This window comes from Cnephaeus nilssonii (assembly GCF_951640355.1).
Source record: "Cnephaeus nilssonii genome assembly, chromosome: 3".
NCBI classification, from domain to species: domain Eukaryota; kingdom Metazoa; phylum Chordata; class Mammalia; order Chiroptera; family Vespertilionidae; genus Cnephaeus; species Cnephaeus nilssonii.
Window position 1 is genome coordinate 38,426,231 of NC_137074.1, and position 26,806 is coordinate 38,453,036.

The following is a 26,806-nucleotide window of genomic DNA, read 5'->3' on the forward strand; positions in this document are numbered from 1 at the left end:
TGTAGAGCATCAAGGCAAATCAGTGCTGACTTCAAAAAGAAATGGACTGTCTATTACCATGAATAACTGAAAAGTATTTTTGAAACTAGCTTCAAAATGATCAAGCATTAATTTTTGTCTTTTTATTTTCTCTACCCTTTAACCATTAGCCACAACTTATAAATTATTAAATTTGACAAGCATTTATTATTCCTGCTTTTTGCTAGCATTCTCTTATTTTTTTACTTCAACAAGTATTTGTTGAATACCTACTGTGTACATACAGATTTCCTACTGGGATGAAAATGATCTTTCAGCTTTCTTTCCTTCCTTCTTGCCTTCCTGCCCATCCTTGCCTTTCTTTTATTTTTTTTTCTTCCATCTTTGCTCGCTTCCTTCCTCATTGGTAGCTCACTGTGTATGTCCAGGAGGGGAGAGGAAATGTGGGTGTGGCTCCTATACTGTCTTCCAACAAACAAAGCTACATTTATAGTATACTACCTAACTCTTTCTATTAGACATAATGGTCTTGACACTTCTTATAGTCAAAACCCTCTTTCTAACTTTTTCACTGCCTTGCTGTCACTTTATAAATAGTAGACATTCAGTCACATTTGTTGTATGGAATAAAATGGAAGCCATCAAGAGTAAGAGTTTGAGAATGAATTTGGCAGGGGGCGGCACAAACTTGTGTTTAGCTTCAGATCAGATGACAATCCTAATTTATCTTAAAATGTTTCTGGAAGAAAGTGATAAATATTCTTTAAAAATCACTTAACTCATATTAGCCCTATATATGTAGTAACCAGGCTTGCAATGAGAATGGAAATGGATGGTTTGGGAGTTCTCTCTGGTGGCTAAGCCTCATGTGGCTGACTCAAGGTTGTGTGTGGTTAAGAACAAGGGCTTTAGAAGCTGATGGGTGTGAACTGAGTGCTGGCTCCTCTCTTCCTTGGCTGTGTCACCCGGGGAAAATGAGTCTGCTCTCTAAGATGCATCACTCACCTGAAAAATGGAGATATTAATTTCCAATATTATTGTAAGCATTTCAAAGAATAGATTCAAAATATTTCACATTCTGCACAGGAAGTGTAGAATATGACAGCTATTAAATATACTTTCTTTTGCATCACTCCTTTAAAAATGCAGACAACATATCTGCACTTACATCTCAAAGTTTGTATTGTTCTGCTTTGGGATACTACCAACTAGAGGGAATTATAACTCTGTAGAAGGAATCATTAGCTGTGCCAGAGTCAGCAAAATCAGATTGTTACACGGTTGTGACTAAGTACTAGAGAGCCTGGTCGCCACAGAGTCTCCTAAACTCCAACTTCGGTTGGCAGGAGCCTGTCCCAAGCTCTCCTGCCAGTGTCCAGGAGAAGAAATGCTTGAGTCACCATTTAACAGCAGAAGTTGGATTTTTTTTACATTTGCCTCATCACTACCTCAACCTATTTATGGAAAAAGCTAATTTTACACCACTACTTTCTGTGTTTTTCTTCAATTCTTCCAGTGCTTTCTAATTTTTTAGATCACATGATTTCTTTAAACATGTAACTCCAGGGAATGCTAATTACACAGTTTAAGTGTCAAAAACTATTCTTAAATATATAGAGATTATATAATTTATTATAATCTCTTGCCATTCTGATTAATATATCCAAAACACTATTTGGAGGAGACTGGATCATGTCTTTCCTTCCCCCCATCTTGATAAGAAAATGAGCCAACATAAGAATTCTTCTCATTGTGAACTTCCATTTTTTAAATTCTGAAATATGATTTTTTAAAATGTGGCTTGCAAATAGCTACTTGCCTATTGAGCCTACGACACTTGATGTTGGCCTGAGAGAGAAGAAAGGATTCCCTGGATTTTCCTGTGAACCATCTGAGTGATAGTGGACAGTGAAAGTTTTGCTGAGCTGAAACTATTTACCTGACTAGCTTGCAAGTCAGTTTTAAGTTGAGTTTTTATACTACCTTCATCATTTTATCTATGTAAAGAGATCATACATTTAAGAACAGTATGCTTCTGACAGCAAATCATCTTTTTGTCTTCTATACAAAGTAGATTAATCAGTCTATCCTTTTGCTGCTCCATTTGAACGACTTAGTATTTCAGATGATTATATCCTAAGCTTATGACATTTTCCTAGTTTAACCATAGGATGGAATTAAAACGAAAAGATTATGAATTTCTTTAGGGAATATTGATAAAGATTGTGTGTGTTTTTTAAAATACAAATGAAGGGATACATTCTTTACAAATAATTGGTAACCCTCTAAAAGGATTTGCTATGATTCATCTAGACAGAGAACTGTCACAGTGCATTTTACATTGTTTTGGAGGACAATATTGGGAAGCTCAGACATGTTTTCCAAAGAACATTGTGGGTTTAAAAAATCCTATATAATAAAAGCCTAATATGCAAATCGACTGAACAGCAGAAGGACTGGTCACTATGATGCGCACTGACCACCAGGGGACAGACACTCAACTCAGGAGCTGCCCCCTGGTGGTCAGTGCGCTCCCACAAGGGGGGGTGCCGCTCAGCAGAAGCTGGGCTCACAGCTGGCGAGCGCAGCGGCAGTGGCGGGAGCCTCTCCCACCTCCGAGGAAGCGCTAAGGAGCAGCGAGCCAAGCGGTAAGGAGCAGTGAGCAGGCAGGCAGTAAGGAGCAAAGGATCCCAGACTGTGAAGCAGACATCCCCCACGGGGTCCCAGACTGCGAGAGGGTACAGGCCGGGCTGAGGGATTACCCCCGCCCCGCTGCCTTGAGTGCACGAATTTTGTGCACCGGGCCTCTAATATATATATATATATATATATATATATATATATATATATATATATATATATATATGTATATATTGATTTCAGAGAGGAAGGGAGAGGAGAGAGAGATAGAAACATCAATGATGAGAAAGAATTTTTGACTGGCTGCCTCCTGCTCACCCTCAATGGGGACTGATCTTGCAACCTGGGCACATGCCCTGGACCGGAATTGAACCCGGACCCTTCATTCTGCAGGCCGACACTCTATCCACTGAGCCAAACCAGCTAGGGCAGACATTGTGTTTGCTTGAAAGCACATGGGTGGGTCAGTGGTAGGATACATGCATAGCGGGCTCCATGGGCAACCAGGACCCCAGTGATCTCCCGCCCCTCCCGCCCTGTGGAGCAGCCCACCTGTGCCAAGCCTCCCCCTGCTGCTGAAACAAACGTTCTAGTACCAATTCATTGTTCCAAGGATTCCAGTTCTTGAAACAGTACCAATTACTTTAGTCAGGTCTAAGGTCCTAATGCATTTATCAAGAAATGTTTCTCTAATAAATGCTATCAATTTGCTTTTTCAAAAGACACATTTAGAATGAACACAGAGGAAGAAAATACATTTTCATACTACATTTATGATTCATTAAGCTTCCCAGGGGTGTTTGCTCTGGAGGTTAGTTGACTTGTTTCCCAGGAGAGTTCTGGGGGCAGTAATGTCCACCTACCTCTTAGGAGGGTGAGGTGTCTGTAGGGGGCGCTATTAGTGGCCTGGGAAGGGTGCCAGGACCTTCCATTTTGTCTCTCTCCCTGTCCTCCTTCACTCTGTCACTTACTAATTGTGGGTGCATAGACACTTTTCTTAATCTCACTGTGCCTTAGTTTCCCCACCTGTAAAGTAAGGCTAATACATTAACTCATAGAGCCATTTTTTTTCTGGATCAAATGAGCTAATATATGTACTTAGCATACATTAGATATTATTTTCTGTTATCATAATTATCCCTTTACTTCACCTCAGACACTATAATTCTCCTTTTAGTTTCAATATCTTATCTAATAAACTCAAGAAAAAATTTCTGGTTTATTTCAGTGCATGAATGTAGACACATTTCTTAAGAGATCTTTGTGGTTTTTAGACCCCAGCTGTACCCTTGTAAAGTGCTAGAATGAATGAAAAGATTGTAGGTGGTAACTAGTTAGAGACAAGCCAGTTACACTGTAGTTGAGAGTCAAGCGGTAGACAGGCAGGTCCTATTCCCACCCACTCCCACCAGTGATCATTTGGAAAAGAATTTTTACTTCAGGGATACCCTTTGAAGGATCTTTAAAGTGAGGTCAATAATAATTCACAGGATTATTTCAATATTAGAGGTAACACATGAAAAGCACATAGTAAAGTACATAGATGGTAGCTTTTACTATGACTATTACTGCTACTCCTCTAATTATTTATTCCTTCCCTGAAATGTATTTGAATGTGACAATCAGGATCCTCATGTGTAAGTACCTTGTTCCATAGGCAGAGATGTAAATGAACACGCAAGATGTAGTAATTTCCTCTTCTTTGTACTCTGCTACATCAATAGTGATAATAATAGAGTAGTACAGAGTTTGTATTGCAAAGTCATGGAACAGTAAATGGTAGAAAAAGAAAAAAGTGCTAAGTACACAGTTAATGACTGACATCATTAACACATTTGTCAGTCAAATATATATATATTTTAAGGACTGAGACAGATAACTGAGTAAGAAAGCACATGCAAAAAAGGTACAGAAAACATACTTGGAACTTTTTAAGACAGAAATGATCTATGAGAGAAGACGGGTTCCTTGAAGAGTTGCTCGGTTACCTGTGTCGGAGGCACTAATTCCAGCTCTGAAGCTGACTCGGCGTTCAGGGCGCTTTTCCCAGCACTCAGTTCAGGCTGGGATCTGTGCTCGGAGGACCTGAGTGGGGAATGAAGGAAACCGATGCACACTGAGAGGCAGTTAGCTAGAGAGCCAGCCGAGAAACCTAGACAACTTGGATCATCGAGAGCCACAGTAATGAAACTCTCACCAGAATTTTGATGAAAAGTATAACTTTTGTATGTTTTTATTTTAATGACCATCTTTGAAATTAAAAAAATTATCTTTATGGTTGAAAGTATTACAGATGTCCCCCTTTTGACTCTATTGACCTCCTCCACCCCCCTCCCTCACCCCAGGCCTACTGTACTATTGTGTGTCCATATATGCATATAAGTTCTTTGGAATTTAAGTGGCTGTGATGTGCTAGGTGTTATTATCTCTGATTTAGAATTCAATTCAATTATGGGCAAAAAATAAATACATGTAATCTTGTTTTTGTTACAAAAAGTTCTGTTGTATTAAAAAGTATTGTTTTTGGGGGTAGAGATTCTCACAAAGAATCTCAGGTATGACTTAATCTTTATAAGAACATGAAATGTCATAATAAGTAGAGATGTGTGAGGGGCAATAGGAGATTAAAACATGTTGCCCTTTAGGAAGCTTTAAAAATATGGTAAAATTCAGGTAGCCAATTTTCTCGTGGCCTCCATGGATTGCTCTTAAATAGTACATTATCTGACAGGGATGATTAAGAAAGTCAGAAAAGGTTACCTGTGTAACCAGAAACATTTACTTTAACTATCATTCGTGTAATATATTGAATACACATGAATGTAAACACACATATGCACCTATTTTGATCATCTCAATTACATATTCAGAAAATTATCAACACACATTGATATTATGAACCTAACAGAATCCTTATTGGCTGATTCATTTTTGGACAATTTAGATGGAATAATTCAGTTTTAGAAGGCACAGTAACTAACATCCTATATAATAAAAGCCTAATATGCAAATCGACTAAACAGCAGAACAACCGGTGGAACGACTGGTCATTATGACATGCACTGACCACCAGGGGGCAGACACTCAATGCAGGAGCTGCCCCCAGGCTGCAGGCCCCAGGCCAGCCAAGGTGCATGCCAGCAGGGGGTCCCCCTGATCGCCCAGCCTGCCACCCCACAGATTGGCCCTGATCGCCGGCCAGGCCTAGGAACCCTACCCGTGCACGACTTTCGTGCACTGGGCCTTTAGTTGATATATAAGGGGTTATACATGGCACCAAGTATTTGGATTGACTTAACTCATTGGCTATTTCAGCACATGAGAGAAAAAACCCATATAGTGGACACTTAAATGTCTATTTCCTGGTATTGAAATACCTTACCATAAGAGTTCTTTCGATCCAGTTCTTGAAGAGCATGATTTTCTCTCTGCCATTGGATGAGCCTTGCTACTGCGATCTCCATGAAACTTAACATCGTCCCATTTTTCCAGTTGTGTTTGAATGTCTATCAAGGAGACAGGAAGGGGATGAGAGGGATAGGGGTAGAATATGAGGTGCAGAGAGAAGAGAGACTGATTAAGGTTGAGAACTGTTATTACAAGTGAACTTCAACTGATGTTTTCAAACCCCAAGACCAATTCTTTAAGGTCACATGAATATTAAAACATGTGTAGCCAAATAAAAATGAGATCTATTAAGGAAATTCGATTGCATTTACAGTTAAACAATCAAGTTGTTTTACCTGAATTTGTTTCAAGAGCTATATGCCTTCTGCATTCTGTGCGTGAGCCCATGGAACCCCGTGGGAATGAGCACGTGGAGTGCTGGGTCCTGTTGACCTCTGGCTCAGACTATGGCTTTGAGGCACGCCTGGCATGTTTCTGGAAAGAAACTCTGTCTAAAGAGCCTCCTGTTAAAAGGAGGAGAGAAGAAACTAAAACACCTTTCACAGCTTTTGTACAGAGTGTGTAGTTTCTCGCCAAAGAAAGGAATTAATAATGGGGATGGAGAGAAAGGAGAAAGCCAAGAGAATGCAGACCATTTTCTCCCTGTGTCTTCATTCTTCCATCTGACCTAGTGTGTCCTTCTCTCTCATTAACAAGTGTGTGACTGTAAATAAGCCACTTAAACCACCTTCGGTCCATTTTTCCCCATTAAGAAAAGACAGGTTTGCTTTCAGTGTCCTCCAAAGTTCTTGATATGAAAAAATTTTATGACTTCTTACACAGGACATTTTCTCAAAAGCAGAGAAATTTAAGTTTCCTTTACATGTATATCCTATATAATAAAGATGTAATATGCAAATGGTCGTTATGCTGTGAAGCGTAAGGACCGACTGTGTAATGACCGGATCACAGATCAGCAGGAGGGTGGGGCAGCGAGCTACAAGCAGATGGCAGAGAGCTACAGGAGGGGGCAGGGCAGCAAGCTAGGAGTGGGGGGCGGGCGGAGGGAGCTACAGGAGGGTGGGGCAGCGAGTGGAGAGCTACAGGAGGGTGGCAGTGAGCTACTGGCTACAAGCAGGCAGCAGAAAGCTACAGGACAGGGCAGGGCAGCAAGCTATGAGGGGAAGGCAGGGGTGGGGGTGGGGGGAGCTACAGGAGGGTGGGGTAGTGGGTGGAGAGCTATGGAGGGTGGCAGCGAGCTACTGGCGAGCTACTGGCACAAGGATTTGTGCGCAGGGCTACTAGTTGTGTTATATTATAACGAGAGGCCTAGTGCACAAATTCATGCATGGGTGGGGTTCCTCATCCTGGCCGGCGATCAGGGGCAATCGGGGCCGATTGGGGCCAGCTGGCTGGGGAAGGGACTGCAAGAGGTTGGCTGGTTGTGGGAGTGCACTGACCACCAGGGGGACAGTTCCTGCATCAAGCATCTACCCCTGGTGGTCAGTGCGTGTCATAGTGACCGGTCATAACAGTCGCTTAGCCTTTTATATATACAGATGTTTTCTATGATCATTGGGTGAGGTCATCTATACCCATGAATGCGATATCCATTCACAGGCTTCAGACATTCAAATCTCCATTTCCTGCTCAGCTCTCTCTCCCAAGTTCTAAATCTATACATTTAACAGTTGATTGGACATCTCCACAGAGAAATCCCAGTTTCCTCAAATACATGGTGGGGCAAATGTAGGCTTACAGTTGTAAGTACACAAAACACAGTTTATTCTTGTATTATTATTGTTGATTATTGTCTTATTTTCCATATGAACAACTGTAAACCTACTTTTGCCCCATCCTGTAAAACAGGTTCAAAACAACTCCAGAATTTCCACCTTGACTTCCTGCCTCCCTCTGTCCCTCTTGTATCCTCATCACAGAGGTCGGCACATTCTGTATGTCTTCATTGCTGGCATACACGTGTCTACTTGGTCCACAAGTCCTACTCCCACTTCTTTCTCTACACATCCGCCAGAAAAAACGTTTTTTAAAGTAGAATCTGTTGAAGTCCCTCTTATGTGTAACACCCTTCAATCCCGCCTTTCCCCCAAACTCAAGGGCATGGCATCCATTATCCCATTATCCCAGCCCCTAGTGACTCTCAGACTTATTTCTCACTGCTTGAACACTATCACAAATGTTTGTATTTGCTTGAAAGGACATTTTGTGTGTGTTTGTGTATTTGTGTGTGAATCCCCTTCTCTTCTGCATCAGGAATGCCCTGTCCTTCTTCCCTCCCTCTCTCTGATCCATATTTTTCAAATGGAAAATTTCCACTCATCTGTCAAGACTCTGCTCACATAGTACCTCCTATAAGACCTTCGACAACCGCCTGGCTGGGTCAGGGCTCTATGAAGGTGCTCTCTTTGGAAGTGACCTGCGTTTCCCTTTATTGCAACAGATACAGTAGTTCCCCCTTATCTTCAGGGGATACTTCCCAAGACCCTCAGTGGATGCCTGAAACTGGTTGGTACTGAACCCTAGATGTACTATGTTTTTTCCTAGTCACGTACACCTATGATGAAGGTTAATTTAAAAAGTAGGCAATTTTACTCATAGAAGATTCATTCTTACCACAAACCTTAATAACCATGGCATATGCTTTTTTTTCTTTTTCCTTTTCTGGTTAAATCAAGAACTTTCACCTTTGCACTTACAAGAAGAACTGAACGGATTCTCGTTGGCCTATCCGAATTGCCACATCACCATGCGTCTACTTTGGGGCCATTATTAAGTCAACAGAGGTGCTTGGACACAGGCGCTGCGATACGGAGACAGTCAATCTGATACCTGAGGCAGCTGCTGAAGGACGCAGGGGCAGGGAGCAGCTATGGTGCGGAGAGGCTGGACAAAGGGATGATTCACATCCTCGGCGGATGGAGCCAGAGCCCTGGAGACTTCATTATGCTTCTCAGAACGGCATGCTATTTAAAACGTATTAATTGCTGATTTCTGGAATTTTCCATTTAACATTTTTGGACTGTGGTAACTGACACTTCAGAAAGCAAAACTGCAAATTCGGGGGACTCTACTGTAGTGCATATTTTATTATAGTCAATTAATCATTTTTTCTATCTCCCCGCTAGAGTGTGAACTTCCCAAGTGATAATGTTAGCTTAACGAAGGCAGAAAGCTCATGTTATTTATCTTTGTATTCCTAGCCCATAGTATGGAACACGGTAGGCATTCAGAGAAATGTTTACTGAACAAATGAATAAATTAATTCATGACCATCTAACATGTTCACGCCGCAGTGCTCGGCAACTCCACATATCTATCCCCTTTAATCTTCACAACCTACGGATAGGTTACTAATATGCTAATTTTATGACTATTGACCCACACACATATGTATACACATACACACCAGTCAGCCTCAGCCTGGAGAGATACATGCTCCCTTCGGCTTTCTAAAATGCCTGCCACCTTCATCTCCTGAGAAAGGAGAGTTCAATTTGACTGGTTCCATGAGCTGAGGTTAAGCGCTCCTTTCTCCGGAAGATGTATAGTGGTTAAAAGTATGGGCTTTGAAGTTAATTGGAGCTAGCCTCAATTTCCAGTTCTTCATACTAACGGAGATCTTGGGCAAGTTATTTACATTTGAAAACCTGGCTCCCCACTTATTTCAAAGAGTTGGGATGAATGAAAGGGCTAATATATGTTAATCATTACATACATTAGCACAGTCCTGGAGATCATAAACCATCAATAAAGGGTAACTGTTACTGTATCCAATGTATCTCTATGCATATTACATGTTACCATTCTGCTGGGCTGTTCCTGAAGCTTGGGTTAGAGTTGTTTTCCTCTCCTCTCCTCTTCTCTCCCCCTCTCCCTCTTCTCTCCCTCTCCCTCTCCCTCTCCCTCTCCCTCTCCCTCTCCCTCTCCCTCTCCCTCTCCCCTCTCCCTCTCTCTCTCCCTCTCCCTCTCCCTCTCCCTCTCCCTCTCCCCTCTCCCTCTCCCTCTTCTCTCCCCCTCTCCCTCTCCTTCCCCCTCTCCCTCCTCCTCCCTCTCCCCCTCTCCCTCCCTTTCCCTCTACCCCTCCCCCTCCCTCTCCCTCCCTCCCTCCCCCCTTTTCCCTGGCTCTCTCCTGGCTCTCTCTAGACTGAATGCTCCTAGAGAGAAATATTCATGTCTGATTTTTGCTCCAATGCCTAGTATGGTGCCTGCCATCTATCAAGAGCTCAATACATGTGGGTTGAATAAATAAATGACTGAATCCATATCAGTGATGCAAAGCCACTTAATCCAAGCCCAAATGACGAGTGTCCTGCCCAGTTTTCTCTGTGGAATTAATCCTTTCTACTCCTTTGCCCATGTTTTTTTTTTTTTTTTTTTTTTTAATTAAATATATTTTACTGATTTCTTACAGAGAGGAAGAGAGAGGGACAGAGAGCTAGAAACATTGATGAGAGAGAAACATTGACCAGATGCCTCCTGCACACCCCCTACCGGGGATGTGCCCGCAACCAATGTACATGCCCTTGACCGGAATCGAACCTGGGACCTTTCAGTCCGCAGAGCGATGCTCTATCCACTGAGCCAAACCGGTTTCGGCTGCCCATGGTTTTAATGTCATTTGTGGAACTTGCTTGTGTCAAGGCAAGGGTGAGCAGCAACAGACACTTAGCTACAGCCTCACCTAAATCTAAGGATGCCGTCTCCGGGCCTCGAAGAGGCTGCTGGCCTCTCTGTTCAGCCTCCGCACCGATGAGATCAGCTCCATCAGCCTTCTTCTTGAGGGATGCGGTTTTCGATGAGGCCTCCAGCTTCTTGGCTTTGGTTTGGGTTTGCGAGACGGGTTCACTCAGGTCAAGGAGGTCTAAGCCTGTGGTCAACACTGTGAGAGACGAAAGAGGTGAAGACGAGCCCACTCAGGGCCCTGAAGTTATTTTTAAAAAGGAGGCTTCTATTGGGTGCAGAAGGAATTTGTGTTTGTAGTGTAGGTTAGAAGCACCAAATTAAGTTAGCTCACCACTGATTTATAAAGACAGTCTGCATTTACATGGGGAAGTTTGCTGCCTGTTCTTTTTATTTTGCATGGTACAAATCCGCAAAGCGGGGTTTAGATCAGCCCTCACCAGTGATGAAGGTTTGAATTGAAATTAAAGTGAAGAAATTGAATCTGAGTGCAGGTACCATTTACTTGGTTTTGCTTGATTTATAGAGGTTTATTTTAGAGTGCAGTTTTTTCCCCAGAGAAGAGCCAATCTATTCTTTTCAGAGATATGCTTATGAAACAGCTATGAGGATGACTTGGTCAAGTTTCTGAATGTCTTTGTTTTAATTGCAAACGACTAAAGCAAACACTATACAAAAGAATGCTGCTAATTATCTTTTATTTGATTAAGCAATTCAATCAGAAAATGGCTTGCTGTTTGGGCTCAACTAGAGAGGTGTTTTATAATCCATAGTTGATGAATAGGTACACATGTTAATGACTTTGCTGTTTAATATGCAAATTTAAGTTTCAATGTAACAAATCATAAAACGGGTAGACTTTTACTTCCTGGCAAGTTGATTACATTGTATTAAACACTGTAATGTAGGCAGCAATAATAATTTGTTCAAGCGCAAACGAGGCAAATGAGAATTTAAAAGGCAAGCTTTGAAACTCTTCTTTCCTCTTGCTCTTATAGTGCAAGGGACCAGCTCGCTGTGAGAAGTGGAAACTTCAATCGGAGAAGCTCCCCTCAGCCGTACCCCAGGCTGGCTTCTGAACTGGCTTGCTGGCTTCCTGGCCCAGGATCTCCTCACCCAGTTAGCTTAGAAACAACACCAAAGGGACAGTAAAACTCCTGGAGTGAGCCTTTCGGGCGCCCTCTACAAGGACCGCACCCCTCCTCTTTGGCCTCCCAGCTTTTCCTTTTGGTAGGAAATTGATTTTTGTTGATGTCTCAGCTCTCCTCCATCTGCTTCCCCCTTGTACTCAAGGCAGGTTCTGGGCTCAAATGAGCTCACAATCAGGATTTCTTTTTTTTATATTTTTACTAGAGGCCCATTGCACGGAATTCGTGCATGGAGGGGGGGCGTGTCCCTCAGCCCAGCCTGCACCCTCTCCAATCTGGGACCCCTCGAGGGATGTCCGACTGCCCGTTTAGGCCCGATCCTGGATCGGGCCTAAACGGGCAGTCGGACATCCCTCTCACAATCCAGGACTGCTGGCTCCCAACTGATCACCTGCCTGCCTTCCTGATTGCCCCTAACCGCTTCTGCCTGCCAGCCTGATCACCCCCTAACCACTCCGCTGCCAGCCTGAGTGATGCCTAACTGCTCCCCAGCCAGCCTGTTTGCCCCCAACTTCCCTCCTCTGCCGGCCTGGTCACCTCTAACTGCCCTCCCTTGCAGGGTTGATCGCCTCCAACTGCCCTCCCTTGCAGGCCTGATGCCTCCCAACTGCCCTCCCCTGCTGGCCATCTTGTGGTGGCCATCTTGTGTCCACATGGGGGCAGGATCTTTGACCACATGGGGGCAGCTATATTGTGTGTTGCAGTGATGGTCAATCTGCATATTCCTCTTTTATTAGATAGGATAGAGGCCTGGTGCATGGGTGGGGGCTGACTGGTTTGCCCTGAAGGGTGGGGGTTCCCTTGGGGCATGGGGCGGCCTGAGCGAGGGGCCTGTGGTGGTTTGCAGGCCGACCACGCCCCCTGGCGACCCAAGAGGAGGCCCTGGTATCTGGAATTTATTTACCTTCTACAATTGAAACTCTGTAGCCTGGAGCAAAGCCAAGCCTGCTGCTCGCTCCTCGGCCAGCAGTGGTTTCTGTTGGAGTTAATTCACCTTCTATAATTGAAACTTTGTAGCCTTGAGTGGAGGCTTAGGCTGTCAACAGGATGGCTTCTTTTGTTACTGCGGAAACCCAAGCCTCCCTCTCGCTCTTGGTGGCTGTAGCCATCTTGGTTGGGTTTATTTGCATATTTGCTCCTGATTGGCTGGTGGGCGTGGCTTGGCTGGTGGGTGTGGCTTAGGTGTAGTGAAGGTGCAGTCAATTTGCATATTACTCTATTATTAGGTAGGATTGCTTTTAGAGAGGAAGGGAGAGGGGGAGAGAGATAGAAACATCAATGATGAGAGAGAATCATTGATGGGCTGCCTGCTGCAAACCCCACAGTGGGGATCGAGCTTACAACCCAGGCTTGTGCCCTGATCAGGAATCGAACCGTGACCTCCTGGTTCATAGGTAGACACTCAACCACTGAGCCATACCAGCTGGGCAGGATTTCTTTAATGCTGCACTGTCCTCATGAGTTACACGTCCCTATGGGATCCTTAAGACAGTGTGTCAAGCTTTACTCTCCACGATTTTGTCTTCTGATTTCAATGACAAATCACAGTGGTTGCATGTTGACGGTGAAGTAGAAGGACCTGGCTGTACCACTGCTTACCTGTGTGATTTGGAGTAAGTTTCTTGACCGCTCTGAGTTTTAGTTTTATCATCTGAAAAATGTGGAATTAATAGTCTGTCTTGCCGAAACCGGTTTGGCTCAGTGGATAGAGTGTTGGCCTGCGGACTGAAGGTCCCAGGTTCAATTCCGGTCAAGGGCATGTACCTTGGTTGTGGGCACATCCCCAGTGGGAGGTGTGCAGGAGGCAGCTGATCGATGTTTCTCTCTCATTGATGTTTCTCTCTATCCTTCTCCCTTCCTCTCTGTAAAAAAATCAATAAAATATATTTAAAAAAGTCTGTCTTTAAGGCATGATACAGAGATTTAATTTTTTAATTTGTAAATAGAATGTGTGAAACAGAAGGCATACTATAGGTACTGGATAAATGTTACTGTCATTCTTTGGTGGCCAATGCGTGATGCTTTTCTTTCCTTTTCCTTTTTGTTGATCTCCTCCTAGTTTCCCTGATCCTTTCTATTTCAGGCAGGAACCAGCTCCAGACACTGACAGAAAGAGGAAAAACCACTGGGAATAAAGTGGAGGATGAGACAGAGATAATGGTTCTACAGAAGATGCTATGAGCTACATTTATCATAAAATGGTCTGAAAGTGTCAGCTTATCTCATCTGAGTGTTCTGATGAGATGGGAGCCACTTTCCAATGCAAAGGCACTCTGAGAGCTGAGGAGTGTTTTGTGGCTAGCAAGAACCTGAGCATGGGGAGAGAAGAGGCTTTCAGAGTGGAGCCGCCTGGCTTGATGGCTACGATTTAAGCATGGCACGCAGCCCAGATAGGAGAGGATGCCACACATGTCCTATCCTTTGAATGTTTAATCAAAAATTTCCAGGCCACTGGTGTGTCGGCAGGGATCCTAGACCCATGATTTCCTTCTAATAGAAGGAAAGAAGTGGAAAACAGTCTCTGGAACGCCATATATGTCTTCCTATTGACTGTAAAAACAATTAGGAATCAGTCACTTGCTCCCACACTTCTTTTAGAAGCAATTTATATAGGACTTCTCTACTTGTATATAGGAAGTACGTTTGCTACATATAATAACAGGTGAATATTAATTTAGTTCCATATCTGCTTCTCACCATTCAGAATAAATGAATTATTAAAATAGTGAATTTCGAATTCAAGCTTGGCTCAGTAACCTTCTTTCCCTCTCCAAACTGTCCTCAGCACTTTCTGTGTTTGTTCTGAGCTCTCTCTCTCTCTCTCTCTCTCTCTCTCTCTCTCTCTTCCTTTGTTCTTCTCCCAGCAAATGGGAAACAAACGCTCAGCACACATAAGAGACCTTATTTGATACCCAGTCGATGAAGGCAGTGGCCTGAAGTTGTATAGAAAACGTTGAAGCTGAGAGAATCTCTGGAACCACAATTTCAAAAGCATAGAAGGATGGGTGCAGCGTTTCACTTTTTGGAGGAAGACAAATCACATTTTAGGGTGTGTGCATGTGGGCTTCGAAGACTACCTTGGCACAGAAGGGGGTGTCTGCTCTGCTGATTTGCTTAGCCCAATTTAAAAGATTCTCTTGGAAGTGCCCGGCTAGCTCAGTCGGTAGAGCATGAGACTCTGAAAAGATTCTCTTAGGCGTATGAAGGTTTGGGTTTCTGAATCTGTGTGTTTCAGTTAAGATAACCAGCTCTTATAGTGGATGTGAAAATGCATGTGTGCAAGGGGTGTGTGTGTGTGTATGAATGAGGCGGTGGGGGGAGGGGGGGAGAAAGAGAGAGGGAGAAGGGAGAAAGAGAGAGAGAGAGAGAGGCTTGATGATGCTATGCTATTGGCTTTGGAGATGGAGAAAGGGACTGCAAACAAAGAAATTCCAAGTACCCTGTAGAAGTTTGGAAAAGTTAATGAAATGAATTCTCCTTTAGAGCCTCCAGGAGGAATGCAGTCCTGCCAACACCTTGATTTTAGGCCTGCTGACTTAGAATTGTAGGGTAATACATTTGTGTTGTTTTAAGCTACTAAATTTGCGGTAATTTGTTACAGTAGGAAACTCAAACACCTGATAGTACATTGCCCACAAGAGGATTCAAACACAGGCCCTGCCACCCCCAAGTGTGTGTTCTTCCCCACTCCTCTTTATACTTGATTTGAACCTGGAGGCAATGTGCTAATTCTATTGATGTGGCTTTGATTATTTTTTGTTTAGCTCCCAATTATTTGGCAGATAGGGTAGTCTGAGGCATAATTTAAATAGTAGGCAATTCCAGAAACTTTCGTTTTTATAACCTAATTTCATTGGGTGACATTTCCTGAAGGTAGAATACATAAATATTTGTGCCCATCTATTTCAAGGACACCTGATTGAGTATCACACCCTGTTGAACTGGAGGACTTCCTCAGGGCATGGCAGATGTTTATGAATACTAGATTACAAGGGCCCTGGGAGGCGAGGCTGCTTAAAACAGTTAGAATAAAATAGCACCTCTAATGAAGCCCTGATTTGATACTTGGATGGGACACACAATGCTATTAACACCACTACAGTATAATGAGCCTCAGGCTTTTAGTGAATTTCTCTAAAGAAATAAATCTACATGGAGTGGTCAGAGAGGACGAATCACAGGACAACCCTGACGTGCAGTCACAGAACATGCTACAGGGAGCCCATAGGATCTCTGTTCTGTCCTGTAAGATTTATTTAGCATAGTGGCTTCCAAGCAAAGTCCTTCCAGGAAGGATTTTGCCAGTGATGTGAAATAGATAAATTAGACCCAAATAATTCAAGCAACTTTTGCCTTTTTATTGGAATATGTAATTAATGCTACTTCCCAAATTTCTATGTTCCCTCTAGAGGCACGCCATTTGGTTCATGGCTGCTTGGGCTTCATAAATATCCTATACAACAGCGGTTGCCAACCGTTGGTCCGCAGACCACTGATGGTCCATGAGGTCTGAAAGTCTGGCAACTGCTGCTATATAATAAAAGCCTAGTATGCTAAGTGTCTGGTCGTCCGTTCGGCCGTTCAACCAAGCAAAAGACATGCTAAGGCCGCTCAACCGCTCTCTATAATGTGCACTGGCCACCAGGGGGCAGACAGTTGACCGGTCAACCAGTTTCTATGACATGCACTGACCACCAGGGGGCAGATGCTCTGACCGGTAGGTTAGCTTGCTGCTGGGATCTGGCCCATTGGGACTCAACGAGACAGGCCAGACATGCCCTGAAGCCCTCCCGCGATCCCTCCCCGGCTGGCCACCTTCTGCGTCCCTCCTCAGTCCTGATTGTGCACCGGTGGGGTCCCTCAGCCTGACCTGCCCCCTCTCGCAATCTGGGACTCCTTGGGGGATGTCAGAGAGCCAGTTTTGGCCTGATGGCAGAATGGCCGGTCACTATGATGTACATTGACTACTAGGGGCAGACGCTAAACGCAGGAGTTGCCCCCTGGTGGTCAGTGCACTCCCACAGGGGGAGCGCTGCTCAGCCAGAAGCCGGGTTCACGGCTGGTGAGGGCAGCAGTGGTGGCGGTTTCACGGCTGGTGAGGGCAGCAGTGGTGGCGGGAGCCTCTCCTGCCTCCACGTCAGCGTTAAGGATGTCCAACTGCTGGCTTGGCCCACTCTCCATGGGAAGTGGGCCTAAGCCATCAGTCGGACATCCCCCAAGGGCTCCTGGACTGCGAGAGGGCACAAGCTGGGCTGAAGAAACCCCCTCACCCCCCCAACTGCACGAATATTGTGCACTGGGCACTGGGCCTCTAGTGTATTTTGAAAATATTACACTAATTTTGCAGTTAAGATACTTAATTAGCTGGAGGGGGGGGTCAATTGGGGAAAAAGGAGACATATGTAAAACTTTAGACAATAAAAAAAAAGATATTTAATTTAGGTGGCTGTTTTGGAATTGTGAATTTTGTTAAGAGTTTTTCCCTTACACATAGGAATCTCTTGTACTAGAATAGGTATTGTCTACAGGCCCCATATCAAGGAGTGAGATTACTATTTTTTAAACCATGAAAAATCTTTCTTATATAGTAACTGTCCACTAATGGCTCAAGTTTATGGATACAATTCTTTTAGATTATGTATAATGATAACTGCAAACCAAGTAACTATTTTTCTTGGGTTTTAGAAGGATTCCTGTACTTTGACATATACTAATTTTTTTTGGGGGGTGAATACAGACAAGTTATTATTACAAGACTTATAGTAATTATTTGCCCTATAATATAATCACTATCTTAACATATCTATTGTATAGTTACTTTCAGAACATTTGATATATATATCTGTGTATAATTTATTTGCCACTTTTAAATCTAGGATATTAGCAATGATCTTGGCCTACCTACCCACCTATGGATACAGTTTGAGAAGGTCAAAGAATTAGTATCTACCTAGGTTACAGATAAGTTAAAGATGATTTAGGTTGTTAATAGCAAAGAAAAAAGAAAACAAAAGAAAAACATCCTTATTTGATCAGCTTGAAATTGTCATTATTGGATGACAAGAAGTGTGTAGAAAAACAAGCAGAAAGTAAAGATCACTGAAATACTTAAGAAAAAAATTATAAATTAGAACGCCTATGAGGCAAAAAGCTTGATATGTTCTTTCAGGGTTAGTAGAGAAAAAAACTAAATCATTATTTAATTGATGTTTGGAAGAGATGAATATTTCCTATATTGCTTATTTTGTGTTAATTTATATAAGAACTATATTCCTTAAACATTTAAGTAAATGCCAAGATGGTAGCACACTGACTTTAACTTTTCATTGGAAGAAAATAGCCAGAATAAATGCTTCTCAACTTAATAGAAGGTTCTTCAAATTTCAGCTTGATTCACTTGGTACAAACATGAAGCAGGGTTTCTTCCATATTTTACTCCAACTTTGTTTAATATCCCTTTGAAGTGTAATGCCTAGAATGTTATATATAATGACTGTCCTGATTTCTCAATGTGATTTCATTCTATTCTATAAAATGACAATGTTCCACTTTAAAATGATTATTTCTATTAAAAATTTGGAAAGAAAAATGGTAACTCTATCTCCTGCCTAAAAACTTTAACTGTAAAATTATTGGAACAAATTAGAATTCTTTCCAGGATGCTTGAATGCTAAAATTTTTTTCTGTTTAAAGATGTGAATTATGTTGCATATTGAGATGTAAATTATAGTTTTGTAATAATTAAAAAAATAAACTATGTTCCTTAGGAATTAAAAACATATAGTGTTTCTGCCCTGAGATACATTTTTTTTTTTAAGATTAAAAAGCACACTATCAAACAAGAGTCTTCTTTCAGGATCAAAACCTGTGTGACCCCGATGCACTGAATGCTGAGGCTGAGAAAAGGAAAATCCAGTCTCAAAATATCACTTTTCCCGACCCCATACTTTGAGGGCATTATGGATTGAGTTGTGTTCCCCCCAAAACTCACCCCAGTGCCGCAGAAGGTGACTTCATTTGGAAACAGGGTCACTGGAGATATAATTAGTTAAGATGATTCATGATGGAGTAGGGCCTACCGACTGGTATCCTTATAAAAAGGGGAAGCTTTTAGATTTTTCATCCCCAGAAAGAGACACACACAGGAAGAATGTCAGGGGAAGATTGCAGCTATGCTGCCACAAGCCAAGGAACTACCAGAAACCAGAAGAGAGGCCTAGGAGAGATCCTTCCCAAGCACCTTCAGGGGGAGCATGGTCCTACTGACCTTGATTTTGTAGTTCTGGGTTCCAGAACTGGGAGACAACACATTTCTGTTGTTTAATCTATGGAGCTTATGATATTTTGCCATGGCAGTCCTAGGAAACTAATAATAGAGGCAATGCTGTAGGTATTATGATTGCAGATGACACATCCTTTTGACATTTCCCTCCAATATTTCACAGGTCTCTCCAATGTTAGAAAAACCAAGGTGAAGGTAGCTTTTGAGCCAAATATCATGTTGCTCTTTCTGGTGGGCTCTTCCTAAGTGACTTAGTGGTAGCGTTCTCTGGATTCTTCTGGGGGCAGCTCTACACTTTTGGAGGGGAAGCTCCAGATTCAGAGATCAGGAGGATGACTCTGACCTGATAGCATGTGAATTTACTGAATTTCCTGCCTAAAATGCAGCAAACACCATTCCATTTGCTTGATTACTCCAAGTGATAGCTGAGTGTAGAAAATGATTGCTGTGGTGTGACATACAGAAAGTTAATGCATTTGAAAAGGGAAGTGTTGGTGTCCGGCTTTTTAACTGATAGCTAACAGGAATGGTAATACCTGTTAGAGCTCACTTGGTGTTAAGACTTACATAGATTGCTGCGTTTAGTCTTCCCAAATAACCTAGGAGATCTAGATCTTACTATTATTAGATGGATGAGGAAGTAGACCTAGTTAAGCAACTTGTCCGAGGACACTGAGCTGCTAAGTGGCCGAGCTGAGATTTGAAATTATGAACTTTGACCCCAGAGACTGTAGACAACACTCCCACAAAAGTGTCTCTGTCTTGTGTTAGTTACTTTTGTTGTTGTAATTTTTAGCATCTGTTTAAAAAAAAATATCACAATTTCCTTCACCTGTGATTTTGTTCACATACTTAAGCATATAAGGAAACTATAGCAGGCAACAGCCAGCTGAGGACATGATGGGAGATGGAAGGAATTTAACAAGACAGGATGTGATTATCACCTCCTTCCTCCTCAAATTCTCTCCTGCAACCTAACATAACCTTTGTTCTCTGATTCTGAACATCATTTTCTCATTCTTATTTGAACAACAGGCCTTTAATGTGAATGCTGACTGAATGAAATAAATGCTAAAAGCTGCCTCTGATATCGAAGGTGAAAATTAGCTTTTGAGTCAAATCTTTTGTTGCTCCCTCAGGGTGGGCCCTACCTAAGTGACTTAGTATCAGTGAGAATTGGAAAATGCGGAGGGTACTTGAGGAGGTGGCATTCATACCTGCGGCCTCCTACATCCCTCACTGGATGAATACTTGTTAGTGCCTATAATATCCCAAGCCTCTAGGACATTTTAATTGTCATTTCAATCCACTTGAAGGGGTGGCCTATATTTTTATTTTACTCGACTTTTGTCATACAAAGTATTTCCAGGCAGAACTTGAAAATCCTTACTCTGAAATAGATGCTTTTGTTTTAAAGATTTCCTAATGTGATGTGACTTGAGATGAGATGTAAATATGAAAATATATATGGAAAAACCATTCATTGCTAATAGTGACATGCTAATGTTCAGCAACATTGGTTGTGTAATATAAACGGAGTGGCCAGATTATTATGATCTCTGAACACATAATAATCTGGCCACTCAGTGTACTTCTCTTGAGTACCTCATTTATTTGATATCAAAGATACTATAAATCATGCACCTGATCAGTTTTCCCCTTTGCTCTGGCTGATAGAAAGCTCAGGGAAAATAGGTGGTTGATCTCCAGCAAAAGTCTAGAATACTTTTGGTACCCATTTGAGATACAAATACACTGAGTGGCCAGATTATTATGCATTCAGAGATCATAATAATCTGGCCACTCAGTGTATATACATCGCAGTTTCTTATAGTATAATGAAAAGTGGTTCATTGGCTTATGTTGAATAATAAATGTTCTAAAGTTTTAGTCAGTTGCAAACATTTTTCTCCAGTTAAAATGCATTGTGGAAAGAAAAACGTGTATTTTACTACAGTGAAAATTAACTCGACCCGAGGATCAGTTAAAAGTGAAAGAATTACCAGCTGTGTTGGACGTTACTGGCCTTGCTATTGCCTCCGATTTGGTTTCACAGAGAAAGTCATCGATGGAGGGACTCAGGAGGGGTCTGCTTTCTTGCTGTTCATTCACCAGCTGAGAACAAATGAACACAGGTGTCACAGGCCGTGTTAAACTGCAGAATCAGATAAGTTAAAATGCAGCCTTGCAACAAAATGAGAAGAGCAAGCCTACCAAAAAATAAAGAAACCAATAAATAATGGGGCAGGGGCAAGAAAGAAAAAATAAAATACCAAAGGATGGGGAAGGAGCCTTTTAGCACTGTGAACATTTTCGATGCAGCCAACTTCAAGTTTTAAAGCTCAAGCCTTTTTTCCTTCTCCTAGGACAGTTTTAGAATTATTCGATAATTTCAATATGTAGGAAATAATACCTATTGAATCACGGTCCCTAAGGGCCAATCCCACTCCTCCCTTGGGCAATAAGCTCCTACTAAGACCTGCAAAGGTGGCTTTTGATTTTGAGCAAACACATTCTGTTTAGGACTAGCCAGTCAGTGCTTTGTGGTGACAGCACACGCATCTGTGTGTGGAGACAAACACTCCTTTCTGCCCCTTTAAAAGCTCAAGTCACCTTCTGGTGCACACCCTTACTTACACTTCCTTGGAATGCTTTAAGCTTTTGTAGTGCATAACAAACATTATTTTGAAAGAGTACAAAATATTGTTATATTAGCTGTCATATTACCTACATATCCAGTAGATATGTTTGTGAAAATCTATATGTAAAGCAGATTTCTGTGAATTCAATGATATTTTCCCATAGGCTTGTTCTGTAATTACAGAACTTTTTCAGTTTAATTAAAAAAAATTTTTTTTAATTGATTTCAGAGAGGAAGGGAGAGAGTGAGAGAGATAGAAACATCAATGATGAGAGAGAATCATTGATTGGCTGCCTCTTGCATGCCCCCTGCCCTGACCCCGGGGATTGAGCCTGCAACCCTATGGAACCTGGGACCCTTCAGTCCGCAGGCCAATACTCTATCCATTGAGCCAAACCAGCAAGGGCTCAGTTTGATTTTTAGTAGGTCTCTATCTATCAGTGGCCGCCATCCATTTACTATCAGTTATTCTGTGCCTCTTGAATTCAGATTTCCTTAAGTTCTATTTCTGTGATTAAGGGAAAAAATATACTGATGATCCAAAAGTGGTTAATCCTTAAATTAACTGCCATAGTTTTTCACAAGATTTTATATTGGCCTTTCTTAAAATGGGCATAGCCATTTAGTTTTCTATGCATTATATAAAAAAAGATATGCCTAAAAATCTCTAGATTTAAAAAATACTGATTTGCAAGGCTGTATTTTAAAAGAGATATAAAATAATGAATGAAGTGTTTTGAGTATTACCAAATCAAAATATTTTATGTGACTCTACTCACTTTCACTTTATTATTTCTTTAGCACAGTGTCAGTGGTATTATAGCTTAGAACTTATGGAAGATGGCAAGAGACCTATGAATAATGGTAAATATGGGAAGAAAAATGCAATACTGTTAATATTGAAGGAAGAATATGGAAACATTTAGTGATCATTTGGGCACTGAAAACCAAGAAGCAATTAGGTAGTTTTTCATGTTCATCCTACAGGGATAAATCTCAGATCTTCACTAGAGTTTAGGATTTTGACGTAGAACTGGTGATCTGACTTTCATACATAGTAATATGCGGACATTATCAAGGGGTAAGCCTTGAGAATGCCCATTTCCTTTTAGTGTTCAAGTTGCAGTGATAGAAATTTCTTCAATTAGTATAAGTTTAGTGTTACATGTATTCAGACTCACAGATTCTTCTAGGAATCAAATTATCTAAGGTCTTAACCTATGATTTGGTCTTAACTATTTTTTTTTGGGGGAGGAGGGGGGGATGTCCCTTTAATCGATAAGTGAAACTCTGAGTACCTTTGAATTTTTTTTCTGAATTTGAACATTCTTGGGTATCACCCATCTTATTTATGTTGAAATATTTTTTTTTATGTTGAGGGACTATGAGCCTTTCATATTTCTGGGATAAAATATATTTGAATTTTTTAAATGCTATGGTCTATTTAAGTTAAGGAGTGATTTATAATATTTTCTGGTATAAAAGTCAATTTTATCATCTGGAAATGTAGTTGAAAGCACTGATACAGAATATAATCTACTAGAAAATGAAGACATGGTTAAACATCACTGATTCTGGGAACCCTTGTGAGTCCACAAAATTCGCCATGTACTTTTTCTGAAAATGTGATTAGTTTTCTAGGATTTGTATTTCATTTATAGTTTGGCCATGTAAAAGCTTTGTGTATATAAGAGCTTCCAACGGACCCATACATTAATATATATTTCTTGGTAGAACTTGCCCTTTTAACCATATGTGCTTAGTGTAATGAACCCATCTAGTGTGATATCACCAGAGTGATGTGATGGTCCTGACTTAGCAACAATGCTTATCTCCAGGCTGTGCCATTCTCATGTCAAATGAGATCTGGATTCTACTGTGCTATAAACATTCATGGAGGGTGAAGGTCACCATCAAGTATGGCACCACACTATACTCACAGAAGTTAGTGTAACAGGCTAGCATTAAGTAAGCAGTGCATTCTGATGACTTGGTCTCTAGTTCTAGGTCTCAGATCTAATGGCTAAGGCACAAAGATACAAAGAGTAAATATAACCAATACAACTGCAACTTTAAAAGTCATATATATATATCCTATCTAAAAAAGAGTAATATGCAAATTGACTGTCACTCCAACACACAAGATGGCTGCCCTCATGTGGTCAAAGATGGCTGCCCTCATGTGGACACAAGATGGCCACCACAAGATGGCCAGCAGGGGAGGGCAGTTGGGAGGGACCAGGCCTGCAAGGGAGGGCAGTTGGGGGTGATCAAGCCTGCAGGGGAGGGCAGTTAGGGATGACCAGGCTGACAGAGGAGGGAAGTTGGGGGTGACTGGGCTTGCATGGAAGGGCAGTTGGGGGGGGACCCAGGCCTGCAGGGGAGAGCAGTTGGGGGGGGGACCAGGCCTGCAGGGGAGGGTAGTTAGGGGTGACCTTGCCTGCAGGGGAGGGCAGTTACGGGTGACCAGGCCTGCAGGGGAGGGCAGTTAGGGGCAAACTGGCTGGCAAGGGAGCAGTTAGGCATCAATGAGGCTGGCAGGGGAGTGGTTAGGGGGTGATCAGGCTGGCAGGCAGAAGTGGTTAGGGGCAATCAGGAAGGCAGGCAGGTGATCAGTTGGGAGCCAGCAGTCCTGGATTGTGAGAGGGATGTCTGACTGCCCGTTTAGGCCCGATCCTAGGGATCGGGCCTAAACGGGCAGTCGGACATCCCTCGAGGGGTCCCAGATTGGAGGGGGTGCAGGCTGGGCTGAGGGACACGCCCCCCCCCATGCAGGAATTTTGTGTACCAGGCCTCTAGTATACATATATATATATATATATATATATATATATATATATATATATATGCAATGTCCTAACTATCTCTTTTATAGCCATTATTTCTCTGAAGAAGTCTGATGATATTGATAGATAACTAAGAATAATGTAGTTATTCTCTTAGTCATGATTTGAAGATCAATTATTATATGAAGATAAGTATCCTATATAATAAAGAGGTAATATGCAAGTTGACCATCACACCCTTGCAAAAGATGGCTGTCCCCATGTGGTCACAAGATGGCCGCCATGAGATGGTCGACAAGGGAGGGCAGTTGTGGGCGATCAGGTCAGCAGGGGAGGGCAGTTAGGGGTGACCAGGCCATCAGGGGAGGGAAGTTGGGGGGGGACCAGGCCTGCAGGGGAGGGCAGTTGGGGGCAACCAGACCTGAAGGGGAGGGCAGTTGGGGGCGAACAGGTCAGCAGGGTAGGGCAGTTGGGGGCGACTGGGCTGGCAGGGGAGCAGTTAGGTATCAATCAGGCTGGCAGGGGAGTGGTTAGGGGTGATCAGGTTGGCAGGCAGAAGCAGTTAGGGGCAATCAGGCAGGCAGGCAGGCAGGCAAGTGGTTGGGAGCCAGCAGTCCTGGATTGTGAGAGGGTGGTCCGGCTGCCAGTTTAGGCCCGATCCCACAGGCAGGCGGACATCCCCTGAGGGGTCCCAGATTGGAGAGGGTGCAGGCTGGGCTGAGGGACAACTCCCCCCCAGTGCACTAATTTCATACACCAGGCCTCTAGTAAATTATAGTCCACAAAAGTCCCCATATACTTTTTCTTAACTTTGGATACAATTAAATTCCTTTGTGGCATAAATTACTTGTAGTTTTAGGAAGCCAGGTTGTTAGATTTCTATACTTCTAGTTGTAAACACTGAAAAATGACAAAGGAATTCTAGAAAGTAAACCTTTGTCCCCATAAACATTTAAATGGGGCAAAAAAGGAAAAAGCACAATTAATTGAGAGGCCCACCCTTTTAGGCAAGTCTGCTTTATCAAAGGTAATTGGATTTTTTGGGTGAGTCTCTCTCTTCTTTCATACTTCAGACTTATTTTCTGGAGAAAGCCTCTCTAGCATTCTCAGAGTTTCTCCACCAAAGAAGAGGTGTTCAGAGAGATTTTAGGGAGCCCAGGACTATGGCATGGCTTCTCCAGTCTTCTCCTAATCTCCTGCCTCACAAAGCCTGTGTCTCTTCTACACCTACTATCTTGTTTCTGACCACATGTCATACCTGGACTGATAGAGTTGTTATGTCTACCCAGTTCCTATGAACTGAGCTGCTCCTCCAGCTTTCCTCCATAGACACAGATCAGAGGAAATAAACTACTTTCTGTGTCAGTGTTTTTAAGCTGAAGCACAGTTTAGCTCTTGGGAAAAGCTGGGGTTGGAATGGGGGATAGTGAACAGGGCTCAGAGGTGAAGAAGATAAAGGGCCAGGTTTCAGATAGCATGGGAAGATAATTTGGGAACTGAAAGTTTTTTGGTTTCAATTGAGATGTGGAAGATGAAACTGGAGTTATCATAACAAAATCTTTTTTTATAAGCTCTGAGGTCAGAGACTCTGGCTTATTCATATTTATGTTCTTCACAACTTTGAACAGAATGTCTTCATATAAGAAGGGCTCAGTAAATGGTTAGCAAAGGGACAGTGACTTTGCAGAAATGGAAGATATAAAAAGATCTTTCTCAAACAGTCCGATTTTGAACTGTGTCTTCAGCCAGATGAATTTAGGAATCCTTATTTTAACCATACCGAGTCCCATTTTATTTTTATTTGTATAGGTAAGAATTGCTTTTCACATGGCCTCCCCCTCCACATTTTCAAACAAGTTTATGGTTTTCTTATGGTGACTTGAGACTAAGTAAATCTTTTAGGTCATAAAGGAAAATTGCTAGCTGAACTGAATCCCCCAAATAGTTCCCCTTAGCTTTCCTTCCAAATTGCATGCCATTTATTCTCTCCTTGTTCATTGGTAGGATACTGCTTGTTTTTCTTAGAATTACTCCCTTCAGTTTGAAAAGACTTTGTTTTTCAAGTGTGGTGAACATTTCATCCTTTGGGTACAGAGTACATTGATGTTATAAAAATAATAAAAAATGTGAGTCAAAAGGTTTCCAATTTTTTTGAGTAACTCAGTTGGAGTGATTGCAATTTTGGCCCAATCTGACTATCACAATGGAGTTCAAGTGATCCATGCACTTCATTAGCTGCTAA

At 42.3% G+C, this 26,806-nt stretch overlaps 1 protein-coding gene across 6 annotated transcripts in view; it reads right to left on the reverse strand.

The window, feature by feature from the left end:
* Positions 1 to 26,806, reverse strand: part of PEX5L (peroxisomal biogenesis factor 5 like) — a gene marked incomplete at both ends in the record, with an annotated part of 168,880 nt that overhangs the window by 56,388 nt on the left and 85,686 nt on the right. For 3 of the 6 annotated variants that reach the window (XM_079766748.1, XM_079766745.1, XM_079766744.1), the window contains 4 exons: positions 4,608 to 4,704; positions 6,002 to 6,125; positions 10,709 to 10,906; positions 21,141 to 21,252. In XM_079766748.1, coding sequence (XP_079622874.1) covers positions 4,608 to 4,704; positions 6,002 to 6,125; positions 10,709 to 10,906; positions 21,141 to 21,252 — 531 coding nt within the window. The remainder of the gene's footprint in view (positions 1 to 4,607; positions 4,705 to 6,001; positions 6,126 to 10,708; positions 10,907 to 21,140; positions 21,253 to 26,806) is intronic. The other 3 variants (XM_079766747.1, XM_079766746.1, XM_079766749.1) reach the window with 1 other exon arrangement.